Source organism: Pteropus medius, unplaced genomic scaffold, assembly GCF_902729225.1.
Source record: "Pteropus medius unplaced genomic scaffold, Ma_sr-lr_union100, whole genome shotgun sequence".
NCBI lineage: Eukaryota > Metazoa > Chordata > Mammalia > Chiroptera > Pteropodidae > Pteropus > Pteropus medius.
Genome location: NW_024351729.1, coordinates 24,809,856 through 24,832,285, shown reverse-complemented (window position 1 = coordinate 24,832,285; position 22,430 = coordinate 24,809,856). Strand labels below are relative to the sequence as shown.

The window sequence follows — 22,430 nt, the reverse complement described above, 5'->3', positions numbered from 1 at the left end:
TTCTTTTGGAAACAGATAAAAGAAGAACACCAAGAAGGCTTTGCATGTGTGTAATTATGAGCTTATAATGTCAGTTGTAATATAAAATATTTCATTCGAATTAAGTGCTTTTTTACACAAAGTATTTTAGTATGCTTCGCACAAATAATCTTTTTCAGTAAATCATTTTCAATAAGCACTTTTTCATCGAGCAGTTGAAAAGGAAATGTGAAAGAAGATTACAGATAAAACATAATAAAGCTTCATGATTAAAATTTCTGAAATCCTCAAGGTATTATTCCAAGACTCAAGAAATAAAGGCCCACAAAATCAATTAAATGAAACCAAGTTCAGCATGTTGTATTCAATACTTAGATTTTCTGAGTTGCATATAATGTTTATATTTGCCAAAAAGGATGCATTATTTATGCCTACATTAGATTTCTAACCTTGAGCAGGTATGACAATGGATGGGGAGATTGTCATGATCACAGGGAATGGCATGTACACTGCTTTAAAAGTTTCGGTGAATGCCTGTAATTCTAGAATAATTTATAATACATTGAAAAAGAACCGAAATGTTGTATGTAATACGTACCTCCAATTCCGGTTAGCTCCAAATGCACAGACAAGTAGAAACACTGATAAAATGAAAGGTAAATTCCATAATGAGAGATTTTAGTTGGTGAAAATTCTTACACGAAGGGGATTTGAGATTATACCTTAAACAAATGAAAAGAAAAAAACTGGATGATTTCAAAAACTTAAAAATCTAGTTTTTTTACCAATTGTCCAAGATAGTTTCCTTCAGCTGCAATTATTTAGAACTACCATGATTGACTGACTTCAATATCCAAACGACTGACTCAGACAACTGACAAATTTTGTATAGTCTCACGCCCATGAATAATGTGTTTTAAAAATTGTGCGCAATGTCATTTTAGAATTCTCTCTTTGAAAGAAGATCAAAAAAGCACGATATTTTATTTCCAGCTCCTGCCTTTCTGTAAATAAAATTTATTTTTCGTGAAAATTAATATCTATTTACGAGTCAAACATCAAAAAGTACGAAAGACATACAGTGAACCGCCCCCTTTCCTTACAAAGATTTTTAGAGTTGGTTTCTCAATGTCACCATCCTTTTTGTTGTTATTGTTCTACATCTTGGGAATTTCCAGGATGAGGTGTTGTAGAGTGATGTTCATTCTAGATGTTCTGTCTTCTTGTTTGAAGGACCAGACCCGGGCCCTTGATCTTCTCCAATACCCTGGCCTTTCTCTGGCTTCTGCTTGCTTGACTGGCTGATGTCTCTATAACCTCCTATCCTAAAAAAAGGACGTTCTTCCACTGACCTTACCATTTTCTAAGATGCCCTAGTCCTCCTAGTTGTCAGTGCCAAGGTACTTCACAGAGCAATCCAGACTCATTGTCACCACCTCTTATCATCATCTGCTGACTTCTTAACTTTGTGAAATCTAATTTCTACACCACCACCATCAACCCCTCCCAACACACAACACACACACGCACACACACGCATGCATGACTTTAATATAATTTCTCTTTCCAGGATCACCGAGATATACTCATCATCCTAACCAACAGTTCCTTTCACACTGGCAGCTGAGTCACATCTGGAACAGCAGATGGGACGATGACATTTGCCCAACCTGGCTTCCTTCTTGCCTTAGGATGCTGCCTCTCTTCCTTCATTGGTGCTTCTTCTTCTTTCCAGTTTTGTTTATTCCAGAGCTTTTTTATTCCAACCCCCCATTTCAGATATCTCACCCGCTCTTGCTTTTTTGCAAGATAAGACCAAATCTTCATACTGAGTTCTCATCTCTTTCTGGAATTTCAATTCTGTACTTCCCTGGCCTCCTGGTTATCTTCACCTGATTGTCTCAATACTCCCTCAAGTCTATTAAACTCACACTTTATTTCCCTCACCAGTGTTTTTCAGTTGAGGATGATTTTGCTGCTGCCCCCCAAGCCCACCTCCTGGGGATATTTATCAATGTTTGGAGACATTGTCTCACCGGTGAGGGGTGCTACCGACAGCAAGTGCTCAGAGGCCAAGGGTGATGTGGAGCATCTGGCAGCACACAGGACAGCCCCCACAACAAAGAACAATCTGGCTTAAAATATGAATAGTGTCCAGGCTGAAACCCAGCCCTGACCCAATTGCCACTGAAATTTCCCCATATCTGTCATCTAGTCGCTTTGGTCGAAGGTCCTGGATTTAATCCTGACTTGTTATCCTTCTTTTCTGCTTTCCTCATGTTTCCTACTCCAATAAATATCCAGAGTTTCACTTGGTTTTTTTCCTTGGAAACTTCCGGTCATTGATTCTTTTCTTCATTCCGACTATAAACACCATTGCATGCATGCACTTGGGTGAAGAATTATAATTCCACTTGTCTCAAGAGCTCTAGCCTCTTTTCCCTCCCATCCTTATACTCTACTGCTTAATTAAAGTCCCTCGAATACTGTTTACCCCACATCAAAAATTTTCAATGACACCTTTCAGGAACCTCCTTATTTTAAGATGCCTTGAAAGTTGAGTCCTTATCATCACCTTTCTTTTATGCCCTGTATATACCCTCCATTCCAGCCAAACTGGCCTACTCTTTATCCCAATTTTTGTTTTAAATATAATAACCAATTAATTCCACTATAGTAGTAGCTCTATTAGATCACAAAATAGTTGATTAGTTAATCATTAACAAAAATTGGTTTATTGTTTTAAAGACTTTTATCCGGGACATTAGAGAATTCTGGAGCAAGCTAATTGGAATTAATTCTTGCCTCTGACACTTACTAGCTTAGAGAAGTTGCTTTATTTCCCCACCTGTAAAATAGGCTAACAATGTAATCAGGCAGATCTGTACAATTTAATACAGATGTAATTTAGAATAGTCCTCAGCATATAGTATAAACTATAATCACTATTATACCAAAAGAAAAGAGTGTTATATTCTTTTCTTTATAGACTCTCATTTGAAGACCATTACTAATGTATAGCGTTAATAATATTCTTGTGCCTATTGGTATGGCAGCCAAAGTGTTACCCTCGCCAATGTACTAATTGTTTGATCAGTTGCTGAGTAATTTCTGAAAATACCATCGAGGTTTTTTTATGTATATATATATTTTTTCTGTGAGGCCCTAAAAGATTCTGGAAACCTAAAAATTCCTACAAGATGCAAAAACCTCACTATACTCACTATTCCCACATCAGCAAAGTTCTTCTTGTTGCCAGGGTTATCAAGTTTCTGAAGTTCAGTGTTCAACTTGTTCACTATTAATTAATATGTGGCTCTGATCTACTTGAGAAAATTGTAAAAAGCAATTAAGAGCAAACCAGACCCAAGAATAAATGACAGGGTTTTTTTTCTGCTTTTTATCTTTTCCCAGAGTTTCAATGATTTTCGCAGTAGTTCCCCAGGGGTGGGTTGGGAGGCGGAGCAATTTGTGAGTAATTTATTTTGAAATTTTGGGGGGCGGAGTGTCGGCATTTCTCCCTAAATCTGCTCCTTTTTTGCAGAGTTGCTGTGCCTCCCTGTTCTCTACCCTCTTTTCCCTGGGTGGTCTCTCACCCCCTGAGTGATAGTAAAAGCAGGTACAGTCGAAACAGATGGGACAACGTGGATATGTTATTACATGACTTTATTGCCCAGCGTACAGGCTCCGGATTCATAACTCAAATCCATTCCTTTTGTGATCTCTTCTGTGCAGCAGTATCAAACTCTCCCAAGCCCTCTCTCAAACACCGCCCCCTTAAATGGAGCTCTAGACAAGTGAGGATCTGCCAGTAATTACTTCTTAATTCATTTGCATGTGGATGTTCTCATTATAATGTCATTAGCATGGGGGGAGGGAGTCTGGTTGCCAGAGCAACCAGGAGTGGGGGCAGGTGCAGTTCAGCCTCAAATGGATTCTGTTTGGTCAAACTCCACCTGTATTGCTGGCTCTTATCACTCTTTGGTTGCCAGAATGAAAACATTCCGCAGCTTTACCCTCTTTATTTTGACCGTATCTCTGGAATTTCTAGGTAACCTGTACAGATCTGCCTGATTTTACTAATAACTCCTTTTATTTCAATTAGCCATGCTGGAGATCTTAGTTTCCAGTCTGTGCTGTCCAACACAGTAGCCTCCCGCCATCTGTGGCTATGGAGCCCTTGAAACCAGATTAGTCGGAATAAGATGTGCTATAAATGTAATAATATAACAAAGGCCTTCAAAGACTTAATATGAAAACAAATATTGAAAATTATTTCAATATTTTTTTAAAATTTTGAGTACATGTTGAAATAGTACTATTTTAAATATATGGTGTTAAATACAATATTGACGTTAATTTCACTTAGCACTTTTTGTTTTTAATTATGGTTACTAAAACATTTACAATTAAATGCGTATGGCTCATATATATGTTCCACGTCATATTTTTACGGGCAGCACTGTCCTACATGATAGACTCCTCTTCCAAATCTCCCCCGTGATCAGAACTGCCTTCTTGAGCCTTATAGAATTTACAGTCGATGTCATCCTATGTGGAACTTCGATGCTTAATTCCTTCTGGATTGCCTAGCAATTTGCTTGTTTTAGCCACATCATCTCATAAAAATTCTTAGAGATTAAGGAATTCGATTTTCCCATCAAGACAGGAAATTCCAATCAAAGCATGGCTAATAGATGCTTAACCAGGTTCTGTGTGAGTCTTTTTTATGGGCCACTACAGAGCAGCAGATAGAGAAAAACACAAATCATAAGAAAGTTTTTCTTTACATTGACAGGAAAACTGCTTCCTTCCAAAAGCTACCCCCGAAACTTAGTTCCGCCCTTGGAGCAAAGTAGAGAAAGGGTGCTCCTCTCCCACACGACAGCCTTCCATTTACTTGAAGACAGCTGTCATGGTCTGCTACACTCAGCATCTCTTTGTTAAACATTACCCACTCCTCTCAACAAATTCTCAGAAGTCATGGCCTCGAGGCTCAACGATCCCTGTTGCCCCCCTCTGAATTTTTGTCATTTGTCAATGTCCCTGTAAAAATGTGGCATCCAGAAAAGAACACCCAACCTGAAATGAGAAGACGGTAGGAGTAGCTCATCTCTTCATCTGGACCCTAGAGTCTTGTTTATTTAGTCTGCTTTTGTTTTCTCATCTCCAACAATATCCCATGGTTGACACGTGTGGAACTTTTCATCCACTAAACCTAACAGATCTATTTTTACATCAACTGGCCTAAAGTCATAGCTTCTTAATCTCAGACTTATATAATTAATCTTTTTAAATTGAAACCCAAGACTTGCTGTTTCTCTCAGTAAACTTTCACTTGTGGGCTTTATCTTACTTTTCCAGTGTGCCGAGAAAATTTTAAGTCTGGTTCTTGCTTAGTAAATTAGCTATTTTTCTTGGTTGTGTACCAGTCGAAGACACGATTAACTTATTTTTGATATCATCTTAATCACTGATAAGTGTATTGAGCTAGACGGAGCCATCTTGTCCATTAAGAAATGAGAGACTTTGTCGACTTACTTTCTAAGATCAAAATACTCTATGGTGGTATCTGATCTAACAATTCTTCCTTTCATAAAAAGTAACATTTGGCAACTCTTTTTTGTGTGCCTACTAGGTGCCAGAAATTTTTTAGGTACGGAGGTATGACTTAAATGTGGTGAAACAAATCTGGTGCTTAGCGATTCCCTCTGTGTGTTCCCAAGCTATGTTTTTAATAATCTGTTAGTTCTATTAGGGTTATTTGTCAGAGATGCTTAATAATCTTACCGGTTTATAATTTCTATAGTACAATTTTCTCCTCAAAAAACAGGATGCTATTTGTCACTTGCCCAGTTTTTCAGAACGCATTAATTCTCATTAAGAACACATCAAGATTATCAACCACGATTTCACAATCATAGAAGTAAGTTATTTTGTTGCCCTGGGAAAGAGTTAAACTGTACTTGGAGATTTGCAGATATTTAGAGTGGCTCTCTATTCTCCTCTCCCCTTTCTCTCACCCTGGGGAAAACTGCAGCCTGGCATCTAACACTGGGTCTAATTGTTGACTGCTTATATTTTCAATCTTTTTTCTTTCTTTTCCTAGTTTGAAAGCCTCTCTCTTTATATCAGTGAAAAAAAAAAAGTTAAGTTAAATAGGTTTTCTGCCTTCTCTCTTTTATTATTACTATTAAAGCATCTTTCCCCTGTCATGATCAATGATTATGTTCCTTATTTATTTTCTGAAAGCAAAAGGTATACTTAGTTTTATATATGGAATTTTCATCAGAAACAGTGAGGTAGATTCCAAGAGGCTCTCTTCATTTCTACTCTGGGATTTACTAGTAAGTAGATCGTTTGGAAGCTTAGAATACTTGTCTTTCCCTTGTATATTTTGTTTTCAACTTATAAAGATGTAAAAATGTAATCATTTAAAATGAAAATGTATACAGATTCTCATCAGATTTTCTATAGAAACAATTGATTAATTTCCAGTTTGGGACTGGTCCTGTTGTTTTGGGTAGCTTCTGCAGAAGAATATGATATCTTTCCATCAATACCTTTTATAAAATGGACTAATACTATATTGTTAAATTCATTATTCATTTAATTCTAAGCTCAGTGTTTGCATTGTTACCTAATGCTATATATGTATATGGCGCAGTGATTGGCAATAGTTGTGCAGTTATTGTGATCTAGTGTCACACATTGAAATCAGAATTTTGTAGAGCAATGCTGCAGAGTCCCAGAGGCAAAGTTCTAAACAGGTGCTTTTGAAGAAGAGGATGATAAATTGTTACTATGTATGTTGCCAAGAGGTAAGTGATTATATATAATTGAATGACTCTTGAAAAGTACTGTAATCTATGAGTTTGGTGTTCTGCATTTATAAATGTTACATCCACACTTAGATTGTATCTACTCATGTAATGAGGAGGCAAACTGTGAAAGAGTAATTTGTTTAATTCAGTCAAAATTATCATATCAATCATTTGGATATTTCAAAAGAAAGTTTTAAGTGCCTGAATTATAGAAATAATTACTTCATTTCTCCATTCCCTTAACTCTGAGCATATGAAGAGATAATCTGATAGACTATGTTTTTTTCTTCTTTTAAAAGAAAGACAGTCATTTAAAATTGGGAACCACCCAATATAATCTCTGAAAAACCTTTTACAATTTTGCATCTGGCTTCTTTTGATGCATATTATCTTCTTATTCTTACAGCATTTTTTTTTCAAACAAAAAACATCTTTTTTTCAAAGTTATGTGTCGGAATAATGCAAATTAAAAATTGTAGCATAATATTGCAGATTCTTTCCTAACAATGTTGCAAAAACAGCCTGAATTGAATTGGATCATATTGGTTTACTTAACTCAGTTAAAATCAGTAAACATAAATGCAGGTAGATACTGATCGCAATTTTATTCACGTCTCAGATTTACAATAACTTCAAATTACTTTGATTTGTTTTTCCACCAATAATTTAGTTTAATTTATCACTATACAAAATCTGAATAGGTTATCAAAGTATTGAAATATATAACTCTTTTAGGAAACCTATGATTCCCAGATAGTCCTTATTTTTGCACCCAATGAAAGATTTTGTTACAACATGCAAGAAAATTTCCTAACCAAAAGACAGCAATGGATTGACTAATTAAAAATGCATCCATCTGTTGGTAGTTTGTTGTCTTGCTATTTGAAACATGCAGATCTAAATGGGTTGTTTTATTTATGAAGACCCTCTAACTGTGAGAGTTATGGATTCATAAGCTTGCATTCATAAACACAAAAAGGTTAACATTGTAATGAAAGTTAAATATATTTCTTTAATAGGTTTGAGTTTTAACACGTAATTTTGAAAAACAGAGCTTTTAAATATAAAATGTAAAATAAATTTTAGCTATTCTCCTTATAGAATTTTTACAGAACTCAAGAGGATTTTACATAAAAAAAGATGCATATGACTCTTCAATGTTTACTTTGTTTATGAATAGTAGAGACTTACTTCAAAGTGATTGAATACCCCAAAGAAAAAGTGTGGCAAATGCTAGAATTGTATTATATTAGAGTTGAAAGGGACCATGAAAAAGATCTAGATTGGAAACTGAGGCTTAAAGAGGTGTGATTACTCGTCCAACATCAAACAATCCATATAATCCAGGACTCTTGCTTTCTTATACGACATTCTTCTTATGGTTTAACAAGTTTATGTGGCACCCTGAGCTCAATTATTTAATTTCCTTGCTCTGATTTGTTATATTAAAAACAGAAAATCCACATTTCATTTATCAAGATTTTGTCACTTGTGTTTGAGAGAGAGCAATTTTGACTGACATCTGTATGTCAATGTAAATTCCAGGTATAAGAAAAAAGTTATGGCTCATACTGTGTGATAACCAAACAAAAAAGTGCACGCACGTGCGTGCGCGCGCGCGCGCGCGCGCACACACACACACACACACACACACACACACATTTTGCCACAGATGAAGCCTAACATATAAAATATCTAAATATAAAAATGGATTGTTCTGCAATATGGTACATGGGGAGAAAACAGTTCCCTATGGACTAACAATGAGTCTAACCCTGAAGTGAAGACTAATAACAACAGAAACAGTAATCTTTGGCAGAAAAGTACCTGTGAGTCTCTTTAAAAACATCCCAGTCGGTATGTTAAATAATAGAAAACTATGGTCCAAATTTTTTTAAAGTGGTTTGCCATAATTATTTACTGCCTCACTCACTGGACACCAAATCGAGGTATAATAATATTAACAGTAAACAATGATTTTTGTGTCAGGCACTCTGTTTATGGCTGTATATAGAGCATCTTACTTAATCCTTATAATGATCCTGAGGTGGGCACTATTAGTAGCCTCATTTACAGATAAAGAAAATGAAGGCTAAAGAAAATGTGTGTGAGATGAAGAGGCATGCTGGATGGACAGTTGGGATCCTTTAATTAAGTGAGCTCTCTCTTGCTTTGGGTGTAAAGTGTGAAACTTGAATTTGAGTCTCAGTCATGTTACAAATTGCATATCATAGGCAACTGAAGTCACACACAAATGGTCAAAACCGTCAGTGTTAAATCTGTAATTGGATCACTACATGGAAAAATAGATTTTTGTATATCGCTTAATTCTGACCATATTTTTGAAAGGTCAGTCAGCTCTAAATTATCTTTGATTCCTGAAAAAAAGTAAGACCAAGATAAAAATTTAAAAGCATTAGTTTTTCTACATCTCATTTTAATTACCAGTTTGAATCTTCTAAACCACTTAACTTTTAAGCAAAGTTGCTGACAATTAGCTAAGCTATTTGGGTTTACATAAGGTTTTATTCTTCTTTTCGTTGGGAGCAGTTAAATAATCAACCAAAAGAAGCAAAGGCCGGTGGCTTTGAGGAACAATCTTCACACTCCTGAAATCAAATGCCTACTGCAGAGACAATGAGTGATGTAATTAGATACTCTGTTTACAGAAATGGGCACATTTGCCCATTATGGCACAACACAAGGCCATTCATTTTGGTTTGGCAGCAGGCAAGTAATTGTGTGAAAATCTGCATTTGTTCTCCACATGGCTATAATGGATGGGCCCCATGAGGACAGTCAATGCAAATCCTATGTGATCACAGAAAAGAAGTAAACCTTCTGAAGTTTTGGGAAATTTTTCACCATGAGCTAGTTCGATTTTATTGTGTAGATTAATTACAACCTAATTTGTTTAGAATACATATACAGAAAAACACTCCTCCACACGCATTATGACTACCTACTGAAATATATTTTTTATGGTTATTATTTCCCAAATTAAATACACTGAACATAAATGGAAAAATGTATTTTTCCACAGTGAAGAAAGAATTAAGAAGAAATTCAATAATATGGACTTGAAGCAAAAATCAATAACTTATTTTGAGGTTAAGAGATAACTTTATACAGATGCCAATTTTTAAGTTTCTTTTTTCTTTAACAGTCAACCATCCTTCCCCCGGTCCCCCTTACAAATTGCTTTTATTCTAAGTTAGAAGGCAAGATGGTATTAGTCTAAGACATTCTTTAAAAATAGTGAACCTTAGTGGCTTTACCAAGGGTATTCCTGGATTTGTGTGAATTTGTGCCTATGTGTGTGCCTATGTATGTGCAGAATAGGTATAGAAAATCTCCAGGTACGCTTTGTATTGAAATACACCAACTCGAATCATATTGAATTCTAAAGACCAATACTGTTCTTGGCATTATCTTACTAAAAAGACAATTTACTGAAAACCTATTTTTATCTACAATCAAGTGTAATCTATGGGGGGTTTCCAGAATTTTAAAATATTAATTCTGAGTACTACTTCATTTGTTCTCACCGATTTTATCATTTTGAAAATTAATCAACTGTCAAAAAAGTTGAACTCTAAGTGATATTAGATTTAAATTATGCATGTGTGTTTTATCAGAACATGAAGAGCAAAACATATTACAGAATTATAAGGAGGCAAATTATCTTTGAAGAAGAATCTATGTACACTGAGAATAATCAATAATATGACTTTAATTTTAAAAGTTAAAGACTTTACTATCTTTACTGTTCAGGTGGGTGGGTGCATGTGGGTGTGTCTGTGAGCATGTGTGTGCACGTGCATGATTGCGTGTATATAATTTTCCAGAATTCTTTACATTTAGATTTGTTCTATTTTTTTTTTTTTATACTAAGTACCAGAAGAAGCACTTTTTTGAAGATTAACTGTGTTCAGAAGAAAAATAATACAATTATTTTCTTGGTCATTATTTGCTTTACACTCAACAGGTTGAAGGTACTGGGGACGCAAACATTTGTGGAACATTCCCTGTGGATTTGCCAAGCATCTGTGTTAACATGCCAAACAAACTCCAGGGTTATACAGTTATTTACTCTGGTTTATTGGTTACACTCTTGCCTCTGAACAACTGACGCTTGCCTTTACCTGGTAGACAAGAAACCCAATTGTTACAAGCAGTAGTGCTCCCAGAGAGCAAAACAGACTACTTATATAGGATGGTGAACAGTAATATTCAAATTTATGTCATTCATTCTTTTCTCTTTTATATCCTCTTATCTCCAATACAACAAAACTAAAAACAGAAACACAATGAAGTTAAAATGTGAGTATAGCTAATGCAAAAATAAAATATAATACATTACTGTTGTAATGTATTCTATGTGTTAAGTGACATGTACCTTCACTGAAAGAAGCGACTGTATTTCATTTCCTGTGAGAAGGTAAAAATTAATTTATTTATTTATTTTTAGAGACTATAAGGGCTCCCTCCTAGTGATTTTAGCATAAATTTGGAATATTTTGTTTAAAGATCCCACGACTTTAGCTGATCAGGAATAAGATGTCAAATTTCAGAGACTTATAATGAATTAGAATGTAGATGACACCAAATAGAAACAAAGTAATTAAAATAAAGTCTAAATCTTAATTCAGGTGCTCTTTCTAGAGGTACAGATTTTAATTTGTGCTAATGACCTAGCTGACTTTTCAGGGACATAATCTGTTTATACAAATAGAAATGTCTCAATAATGTGGGTTCGTATTACAACCGCCTTTGGATATTAAGACATTAAATTATACAGGATGCAACCTGTGCAAAGTTATAAGCAGAACGTTCCTCCAGCTACTCTCCAGTTAGCAAGAACAAACACTCTCTAGTAATTTTATGAAGAGATGTTAGTACTTACAGGTCGGCTAAGAGTCAGTCAGTCCAAGAAAGGGGATGCTAGACACATCCAATCACTCTCGCTAGGAGAGAAACTAAAACTATTTGGGGGCGCCAACCCCTGATAAATTTCAGCAAGGGTGCGTTATTCTTTGCCTTGACAAGCTTTGGAATGCTTGGCCTCCAGGGTAATTTCACATTACATTGGTGCTGGGCTACAGATGCAGGGGTTTGGTATATGTGCTTGCATTTTTGAGTGTGTTTGAGAAAGCAGTTTCTGAAGGGCTGTGGACCAAAACCCTCCCACCCGTCGTCTCCCACCCCCAGCTTAGGAAGAATTGGTTAGGGCCCCCCACTCTTTCCATCTAAATGTAGTGCTGAGCTCAGTAGGCCTCGGGACACAAAGCTTCCATCCAAGGCTGTCACTTGACTGACAGCAAAAAGGTTGCAGGGAGATGGACAGCTGTGTGTAGGTGGACGTGGAAAAAAACAGAGCAGAGCAGATTAAATCAGAATACAGCAAGAGGAAGGATCTAAATCACAGACCTTTCCAGACGTAGAAGGCTTGAGGAGGCTTAAAGCCAGTTAATCTTATTTTTAATCAAAGTCATGTTTTTAAAACAAGCGCTCAAGTTTATAAATAGATGGATATCTGTAACGCATAAATACACATCGTAAAGTGGCACAAGAAGTGTATTGCTAAAGAAAACTGTAAGTGGAAAGACGCAAAGCATCCTGAATTTCCTCATGACTTTTGCAGTTCATCCTTTGGAGAGATTTCCGAATTGCAAACGTCATTCTTGAAGTAACTTGACCAGGGCGGCGGGCTAAGCAGTATGGGCACAAGTAGGCATTTATCAAAGTATTTTTAATGATAACAATCCAAGTGAAAACTATCAAAGTTTCAGATGCAAACATAATGAGACATACAGAGGTAGGGGGGCCCAGCTTCACTGAGCTGCAGTAAACTGACCATTTAAAGGAACAGACTTGATTAATTTTCTGCCAGTGTTTAATTACCTTTGATAGGTATCTAATGTATCGTAAATAAGCAGATTGGTGTTGGAGCGATGAGACTTAACTCTTGACGTATGTTGCAATCTCTCTCATAGTCGCCCGTGCATGTTTGGGTTCAAATTTGTTTTAATATTCTGCGTGTTAACCCTGAATGTCAAAGTGAAGCATCGAATCTCAGGAAATAAAACCTACCTCTAATATTTATAATGTATAAATATTCTGTATAGAAGAAAAGATTTATCTAAAACTGGGGTTACTCAGTCTCTAATCCAGATAGATATGGGTAAGTGTGTCTTTCGCGGGCTATTTTCATACACAGTCACATATTTAAACAATAAATGTCATCGGATACCATTGTCTGTGTTTTAATGCTTAATTTTTAACTCCTTCTCTCACTGTTTAGCAAAAAGAAAACCTGGGGTGTGTACATATAGAATTGAATAACAAGAAAAACAAATGATTAACTTGATATATTTTAAATGTCAGTTTGAGTCAAATGATCTGTTATTAACTGAATTTCTTTTTACTTTCCTACTTCAAATAACTCATTGTCTGCCTGAATTTAAGCCAGTTTATTTGTGCAGAGATAGTCAAGGTCTGAGAAAAAGTGATTCCACATATAGCTAAGAAGCAGAGGGCTGCTTACAGAGCACATGTTGAAGCTGTGTGATGTGTGTACATGCATAAACTCTTGAGTGAACTTTTATTTTAGATAAATTCTTTATTGTTTTTAAACATCATATGTCCAGAAAGTCCCCAAATCATGCCAGTTCTAACCAAACCATGTTTATGAATCTCACTTTTGTATTTCTTTACATAAGGAGTTTATTTAAGTTCAATGGATTTTAATACAATTTCATTAATTTACAGCAGAGCTCAAATAGAATATGACTAAAAAAAAAAGTCTATACTGTGTTTCTTGGGGTTTTGACTGAGCTTCCTCTTTAGTTCTTTCAAATAAATGGTCAAGCATAACCTTTTGCAGGCAAAAGCCTTTTCCGATTTGCTAATTGGCATAAATGATTAGGTTAAAGAAATAAAATACAAATATAACCTTAAAAGTAAAGTTTCCTCTATACGTGTGCTTATAAAGTTTCATTAACTAAACAAGCATTTAAAGGATTTATATTTTACCCGAAAATATACTATCTGCCATTTTAGACATCTTTAGAATATTCAAAGATCTTTTGAAAGTACTAAATAAATGTTTGGGACATAAGTCTTCTGTACTGAAGTACTCTGCTTTAGCCTATGATGGCGGAAAAAAAAAAAGTTTTCTGAACTTACCTTCTCATTATATAGTAAATCATAAATTATGTTCATGGTCATATTTTTTTTTCTTATAGCATGTCGTTGCAATTACAAATTGTTTTTCAGAAAGAAAAGAAAGTGGGCTGTTGCCGTATTTCCATAAATTGCTTCTCTAACCAGATAATTATTTCTTTTTTAAAAAACGGCTAAAAGAATTGTACCCGTTTATGTTTTTCACATACATTATCATTAGTTTTAGTTTTTCATCATGAAACAACCATAATTCCAAAAGTTCTTTTAATGATCATAAATCAACATAACTATTAAATATTAAAACATTTGATAGCTAAAATATTTAATGGTTGTAACTTGAAGGTTTATGTTGGCATTTGGAGTTAGAATGAGTGGACGCCGTTTCATAGGTGTCGTATGGAAGCCTTCCAAGTTAAAAGCATTTTACATTTCTTTAGGTGCATGGCTTTCACGCCTAAAGAGTAAAATAGTTTTGATATTTAATTCACTTTCCCAATGCAGCCAAAAACATGCACAGGATCTCCTCTTAATTCTCCTGAAGAAAAGTTCTACAAAATATTTTGTTCTAGGGATCTAGAGTTTTTGCAGGACCAAAGTGAGTGTCTTCCTCTCCCTCCAGCTCCCTCATGTCAGCCCCAAGATAACGCAAGTTTCCTGACGGTTTCTACCCACAAAAAAACCTCGTGGCGGGTGTCCTGCCTGGTCAGGGCTGAGAAGAAATCTTTGACATCATAAACACATGGTGTTTGGCACATAATAGGTGCTTGAGAAATGTTTATTAGAATTTAATTAAAATTCAGATACAATACCAAATAAAGTTTCAGGAAATTCTTGCCCGCTTGAGAACCCCAACCTTTCTTTACAGACCCTTTCCATCTCAGTGAACCTGAAAGCCTTTTCCTATGTCTTACTCTCTCATTCTTCTGACTCACCACGACCTGAGCTCTGTGGCCATCTTTCCCACTCAGGTTAGAAGGACTAAGGAGAGTCCTGCTTCTTCTTTGCATGAGAAATAGTATCAAAATCTTGAGATCTAAGGATGAAACCTCCAATAAGGTTTCTCGGAAGCGTTAGGAAGCCTACCAAATGTTGTTCCCGGTTACTATATTTCAGAGTGGCTTACAGCCAACAGTGGTTTTTCTGACAAAGGTGGATATTTCATCAGGGAGAGTTTGGGTTATTCATTATCACTGAGATTTTGACTTGATTATGAGACTTTTGATTCCTCACATTTTGTTTCACTTAATTAATTTTGAAACTACTCTATTTGGAGATGGGTACACTCCTTAGGTTCAAGTCCAGCTGAATCACTTAGGAATATGAGCATGAACTGTCACAAATGAACAATGAAAGGGAAGAATTTAGAATTTATTTCCCTCTGCTACGGTATATGTTGGTGAAGTTAAACATTCTCTTCTTATGGAGCTCAAAAGGTAAGTCAGAGTGCCTGATTTCCTTGTGAAGGACAATTTAAGCTGAATAAATGATTTTGCATTTAATAATATTAAATTATTAACTATTAAATGGTTTTTATGATATATTATCTGAGAGTAATAATAACTGCCTCCTGTATGCTAGATACTACACTACGTGCACTACAAAATTCATTCAGTTTTAAGAAGAATCACATAAAAACTACAATTCTCAGGTGAAGAAACCATGTCTCAGAGAAGCTAGGTAACTTATCCGAAGACACACAGCGAGTAGAAGACTTGCTACAAGTTAAAATGAAGGATGAGTCTGTCTTGAAAACCCTGGTTCTGGCAATGACAGAGTCACTGCATTGCTGTTGGAGGCTCCGTTTTATTGATAAAAAGACTGACATCCAGGGAATTCAGCTAAACTAGCTAAAAAATCGGGCAAAGTTATCCAGTAAAAGGCAGAGTGTGTTCATCTGCTCTTTCTCACACTCTCTCATCTTCCACGCTTTCTCTTTATCGTTTCTTATTTGTCCACAGGTCAAAGGCCCTTTTCTCATTACTTTGGTGAAATTGGCCCTCCACCTAGAGATGGAAACTCTGGGAGACTTGGCGCTATTTTAAAATGTCTTTAGAAATGAGAAATACCTTTGAGATTCAACCTTAATTCAACTTACCATTTAAAATATACTTTGCAGCTCAAGTCTTTGTCATTGGTACTATATAAAAAGAAAAAAGCGTATTGAAAATTTTAAATTATTTAATTACTATTTTCCTTAAAGCTTATAAGCACTTTTTTTTGACATATCTCTTAACGGAGTCAAAATACTCTTAAATTCTTATAGCGGTTGGAGGGCTTTTACACAAGTCAAGCTAATTTATATTAAAAGCAAGTGATTTAGGTAGTTTTTGAAAGTGGTATTCTATGGCAGGCTTTTGATTCCACAGGACGACTGATTTGTTGTAAATGTTCAAGTGTTTGAGAATTCCTGGGCATTTTCCAATAAAGTGGGGGCTTTTGCATTGATGGTGGGCCATGGCCACCATCATCTCTTCATCATTGCCCTACTTTTAGGAAGAATGGTGTCTGTTAGATTAGAACACTTTTTCCTCTAGGGACTCAGAGTGGACAGAAGAATTTTCAGCAGCTTATTTCTGATCTTCCACGCAGAAATGCTTTCAAGAGGAAGTTACAGTTCAGTTTTTCTGAGTTAGCACTTCCTGTCTCATGGATGTCCAGATAATGGGGTTGCTCTGAGGCCCCAAAACAGGGAAAATGGGAAGAAAAAAGGGGAAGTCACTGAATGTACCCTAGCAAATGAAGCTATGCTTTCAGGCAGCTGTGCCTGGAAAGACTTCGTTTAATATTCAGAGCGAATATCCCGGGGGAGAGAATGGTACATGTTTTAGAAATTTTACTGTTTTTCAGAAGGCAGGCAGTCAGTTTTCCATTTCAACCACACATACGTGCAAAATTCAAGCTCTTCCAGAGAGGCGGCGGCCAGTAACTATTGTTTAAAGTGTTTTAAACAGAATTTGGATGGCTCCTTCTCTTTTGAGTCCGTGCCAAATGACAGACACCAACACTCATCTTTTTTGTCCTATGAAACTCAGGAAGACACATGAAAGAACCTAAAAACGCATTCCTTAAAGAGACTCCGTGCAGTTATTTTCAATAATTTATACACCCACGTACATGTATATTCCTCCGTGTGCATTTTTTTCTTTTTCTCTTTTGCCTTTTTACTTGTGTGAAATCAGTAGCTACAAGAACTGAAATCTACTTCTTCGGACTGTGACATTTCGGCAGGCTCTCTCGCTGAGAAGCCCAAATGCCTGGAGCCGCACAAACTGTCCTCCTTGTCCATTGACTCACTGCTACTGAGTGCTGAGCGCGCTCAAGTGAAAGTTGCCCATCTTTTTAGCCCAGGTCTGAGTCTGCACGAATGCAGCCGTCCAGCCACGGAGGAGACACGCTGGGCTGCGCGCACAGAAGACCTGAAACCGTGGCCGCCAGCTGCTCGGTCCTCCGCACCGCCCTGCATCCCACCCCCTTTATCTAGAATTAAGATTGCGTTTTCAGCGACAGCAGCAACTACTCTAGCAACCCCTGGGATGTTGACTCTGAGTTTCTTATCGACTCGCCTTCAGATTCCGTTTTCGGTAATCTAGCTGGCGAGAAGTACGACAGGAGTCCCGAGTCCTATCCACCGCCATCCGGCATCACACGGCGGGGATAGCTTGGGTGCGCGGTAGCGGGGAGGGCGGACGAAAAGATACCCCACCCACACACCACTTCTCTGCCGGTGGCTGGTCTCGCTTTGCGGTCTTTGTCCGCTCGCGCTTCCGCCGGGGCCGCGCACTCCCGCGTCTGGCCAGCAGGTGGCAGAGTTGGTTCACGTTGAGTCGCTGCCCAAGAGAAAGGCGCTTCAACCTCCCCGAGATCGCTCTCCCGTTGGGACCTAGGCTACAGAGGAAACCCCGGTCCAGCCGCGGAGGGAGCAAGAGGGGCGACTTCGGAGGAGGGAAAGAGGGATGCCCCTCGTCTGGAATCGAAGCCCCTGCAAACTTCCGCAGAAATGCACCGAGTAGCGTCAGGAGTCAATCTCCGGACCGCCGGCTGCGTTCCTGTCGCGGGACGGCGCTCAGATGGCTGCGCCCACGGGCCGGGGTCTGGGGGACGGACCACCACCCAGTGGTGCCAGCGCCCCAGAGGGTCGGCAAAGACACCCCCCGCACTTTGGCTGGGGCGGCTGCGCAGGTTTCTGTGGGGCGGGCTGCCCACCACCGTCTCCCGAGACAAGGACAGCTGCCGAACCAGCGCTGGGCAGAGCGCAGAACGGCAGCAATCACCCCGGGCAGCTTCTGAGTTCCCATCAGCGATGTCTGGGCAGGCGCAGGTTCCACATTCCCACTCCAGCCCTTCATTCTACCCCACGCTCCCGAGACTTGCCAGGTCTGGTCCCAGGGACTCGCCCGGGCCATCCAGGGCCATCTCGGGGAGTCTTGCAGCGGTGGGGAGTCCTGTCCCGGGACCGAGATGAGATCCACCGCGTAAGCGCTGAGATGGGGCCAGAGGGGGCTTCTCCTTTGCTAGAAAGTCATTCTTTCAGCCTCTGGAGACAGTGACTGAGCCCTGCTTCCGGCCAGGCGCTGCACCCGACCTTGGGGACTCCCGCTCTCCAGGCAGCTGGGAAGCTTGGGAAGAAAGGAGTAATAGAGCTACAAAACTCCCTCCAAAGAGCATTTCATATGGAGATGCGCCATAAACACACAAAAACAGAGCAAGGTAGCAGAGGGTGGCTGTGGCCCTGCGCGGGAGTGAGTGTGCAGCCCCAGCTGGGGCTCGCGGGACTCGAACACTTCGACCCTCAGAAAAGAGCAACGGTGAAGAGACAGGTCAACTTTATACTTATCTTATTGTAATAAAAGAGCTTTTCCTCTATCTCAAACCACCCGTGGGGGTAAAAAGGGTTTGCCAACCTTTCCTCGGCCTCCCCCACCTTAATCAGTTCAGAGTTTTTTCGAAGCTCCTTCTACGGCCCAGAGACTGGACCCCAGAGGTAACGTCTGGGGACCTCGCCACCTCCCTTTTGAGGGGGCGAGGACCCCAGCAGAGATCACCCCCTCAAGCCCGGGAAGACTGTGCGCCCCGCGGAGCCTGGAGGGGCGGGGCTTCAAGGCGGGCTCTGCTCGGTGGGGGCGGGGCCAGACCGCTCCGTCTGCGCCACCATTGGCCACAGACCCCGGACTGGCGGGCGCACGTCATGGGCCGGGCCCACCCCCTTGGCAATGTCTTCAGCCTGCTGCACTCCTAACTTAAGCATTTATTCCACTGGGATAGAAGCGGCAGGAGCAGCGTTGGCACCGGCGAACCATGGCTGGGATTTTCTATTTTGTCCTCTTTTCGTTTCTCTTTGGGATTTGCAACGCTGTCACCGGTTCCAGGGTGTACCCCGCGAATGAAGGTAAGAGCGGGGTGGCCTTTCTGTGGTTGGGGACCGAGAGGGAAAGATCCGCGGGTGAATGTTCCTCGTGAGCGCACGGATGGCGGGTGTGGGGGGATCTCCGCGTGAGTGGTGCATCCCGACTCTGGAAAAAGGGGGCCGGGTCGAGGAGATCCGCGAAGGGGCTGCGGGGAGCAGCTGAGCAGCCCGCCCTGTGGCGGTGACCCGTGCTTGCGGCGAGGCTGCCCAAGTTTGTAGCAAAAGGACAAAGTTTATCTGCATCCACCGGCGAAGCCACTCGAGGCGCCCCGAGGGAATATACGGGAGCCCACGCCAGAATTAAAATAATAATTCTGTGGCCCTAATTCTCGCTTCCACCACTCCACCCAGCCTCAGTCGAAGGGGAAACCGACGCCTGTCGCGCGGCGAGGGCTTGGTGTTCCCGGGTTCTTATGAAAGCCTTGCGAGCTCTGCTTTCTGCAAAGTTTCACGAACCCAGCGCTTCCCGCACCCGGCTGCAGCCGTAGAGGTGCGGGTCGCCGGTCGCCGGTGACCTGATTTCTAGCATCTGGCGTCAGACATCATTTCCCCCCGCTGGGGTCTGCGCCCCGGGGGTGCGATCGCTGTTTTAAGGGGCCTACGCTCCTCAGATCATTCCGCGGACCTGGGGAATTCGCCCTCAAGTTGAATATACTCGAGTTTTTGCATTTTACCCCAGAAGTGTACACGGGTTAGTTCGGAAGGAATGTGCGGGACCGACCCGACGCGTCTGGGTGCGCGGTGTACTGCGCTTCTATTCGGACGTGCTGGAAGGATTGTGTGTGTGTGTGTGTGTGTGTGTGTGTGTCGGGAGGTGGGGGTTGATCATTTGGTTACTGATGATCTCAGGGAAAGACAGTTGAGTGTGCGTGTGTCTGTGTGTGCGCGCGCGCAAATGCGTCTGTGTGGTGCGTGGGTGCCCGTGTGGACGCGGACGATTGCGTGTCTGTGTGCGAGTGCCCTAATTGTGTGCGCGTGTGTTCCTGCGAATGCTCGTGCTCGAGCCTGCGTGCATCTAGCCTTGCATCTCACCGACTCCTTCACCCCTCCCCACTCTCCCATCCATCCATTCATCCATCCATCCATCCATCCATCCATCCATCCATCCATCCATCTATTCATTCGTCCATCTCTCCAGGATCCGTCCATCTATCCCTGTGCAATCTATCATTTTCCCTTTTCCGAAGGAGGGAGCCAAAATCCAACTTAGCCCTGGCTGCGCGGCGGGTACCCAGAGCTCGCCAGGCGGAGGCTTGGAGAGAGTCACACACCTGCCGGCAGACGCTGCTTGAGAGCAAAGGGGCGCTAGCTCACCGTCCGTATATCCTCCCTCCTTCCGACGTGGCTCCAGGAGCCTTCTCTGCCGCTGCCGCCCCTCGATCCGCAGGATCATTTCTCTTAGCCTAATCGCCGCTCCCGCGTTCTCCCGACTACTTCTCACACTTGTTAGGACGTCCCCCGAGACCTCACCGCACCAGGCCCAGAGATTTTCTTTTTACCCCTTTCTTGCTTTTTATTTTGGAAGCAAAACTTGGGAGCCCTACACACAAAAAAGCGCTGATGGAGCTGTAGGCTGATGCAGAAAGAAGGGGGGAATGAGTCCCCCCCCCTTTGGACCCCTCCTCTCCCTTGAAAATTAATTCATTTTGTTGCTTTTTATTCCCATCACGTTTCCTTTTCTCCTTTTTATCCTCCCATTCTGCTCCCTCCCTTTTTTTGTAAATTGGGTCTTATTGTTCCCTTTGTGTCCCTAATCCACCTTACATAAATCCAAATGGTTGCAGCGGGCTTTTCTCTAGGGACCGAGAAGAGAGAACGAGGCCGGGGGTGGGGCGCAACTCCGGGCGGGAGCGGCCCGGAGAAGGCTCTACATTTTAAAATAATTAACAGACCCCAGGAATTCAGGCTTCTCGGGAAAACCAGGAGAAAGAGGCTGATTTTAACTCCTTTGACTTCGGGGTGAAATGAGAGGGGGAAATGAGCAGAATTCAGGGGTCTGGGGGCGAGATTGAGAGTCGGCGTGGGCAGGAGCAAAGATGAAGACTGCCCATTCCCACCCCTCCCCCAGCCTGAAGAGCCGGGCTTCGCTGATCAAATTAATAACCCAGTGGTTCCTTTGAGATGGGCCTTTCGACCTCCAGGCCTGCAGATCTCGGTGGGAAAGGGAACTTGGAGAGGTTGGCAATTTACTGCGTGGTTTTAAATGTCCTAGGTGCCTAGGACTGTTCCCGCCTGGGTGGGGGACAGCCTTTCGGTAGCCGCCCTCCTGGTTCCCCTAAGCTTTGACGCGCACTTTTTACGTGTAGCACAAGCATGCTAAGTATATTAGGCGGCACTCACTCCAGACCTAAAACTCAAACCAGTGGTTTCCTCTTGGGTGGAAGAGGAATCTCCGACTGTCCTCAAACAGACCTGGGAAAGAGTATACTTCAGTTGACTTGCATTCTAATTCTACACGTCTGCCATTCCCCCTTCTGAAACTTTGATATTTAAAAAAGCAGCGGATACCACATCCAGGGCCAATTTATTTGGTGGAAGAGGCGGAAAAATGGTAAGGGAGAGAGCCTTTTCGTGACCCTTTGAGTACTCTCAGATAGAATTCACTCGTGGCTCTGTCACCATGACGATGAGTTATGTGGTCATCTGAAACTTACAAAAACAAATAACTCCAGTCGATACGGGACAGAGATGAATGCAGATTTTGCTCTGGAGTGCAACTGCCCTACATAGATATATTTATTTTTTTGAATTGTACTTGAGATTCTCTATTCATCCTTTTAAGAAAATGAATCAACTGAGTCTTGGAATGGAATTTTAAATGCTAAGCAAGTAAAATAAATAAGAACTTGCAGATTTAAGGAGGGGAGAAGATCAAGTGAGTAATGATTATTTACATAAGTGAGACTAAGTTTAGGTTTTGATCAGAGTTGGATATGCACACCCTTAGCACATATGGAAACGCTCAGGCAAATGGTTTTCGTAGTATTGGCTTTTTGCAATTGGAAATTAATCTATTTTTCTTTCTCTCTCTCTCTCTC

The 22,430-nt window shown here is 40.5% G+C and overlaps 1 protein-coding gene across 7 annotated transcripts in view; it reads left to right on the top strand.

Moving 5' to 3' along the window:
- Positions 1-19,206: 19,206 nt before the first annotated feature.
- The window catches only part of EPHA4 (EPH receptor A4), a 140,226-nt gene continuing 137,002 nt past the window's right edge, over positions 19,207-22,430 (top strand). For 4 of the 7 annotated variants that reach the window (XR_005649068.1, XR_005649067.1, XM_039844891.1 and 1 more), the window contains exon 1: positions 19,207-19,374. Coding sequence is in view for 4 of the 7 variants with exons in the window: in XM_039844891.1 (XP_039700825.1) it covers positions 19,284-19,374 (91 nt within the window). In the remaining 3 variants the exon portion in view is untranslated. The remainder of the gene's footprint in view (positions 19,375-22,430) is intronic. The other 3 variants (XM_039844892.1, XM_039844893.1, XR_005649066.1) reach the window with 2 other exon arrangements.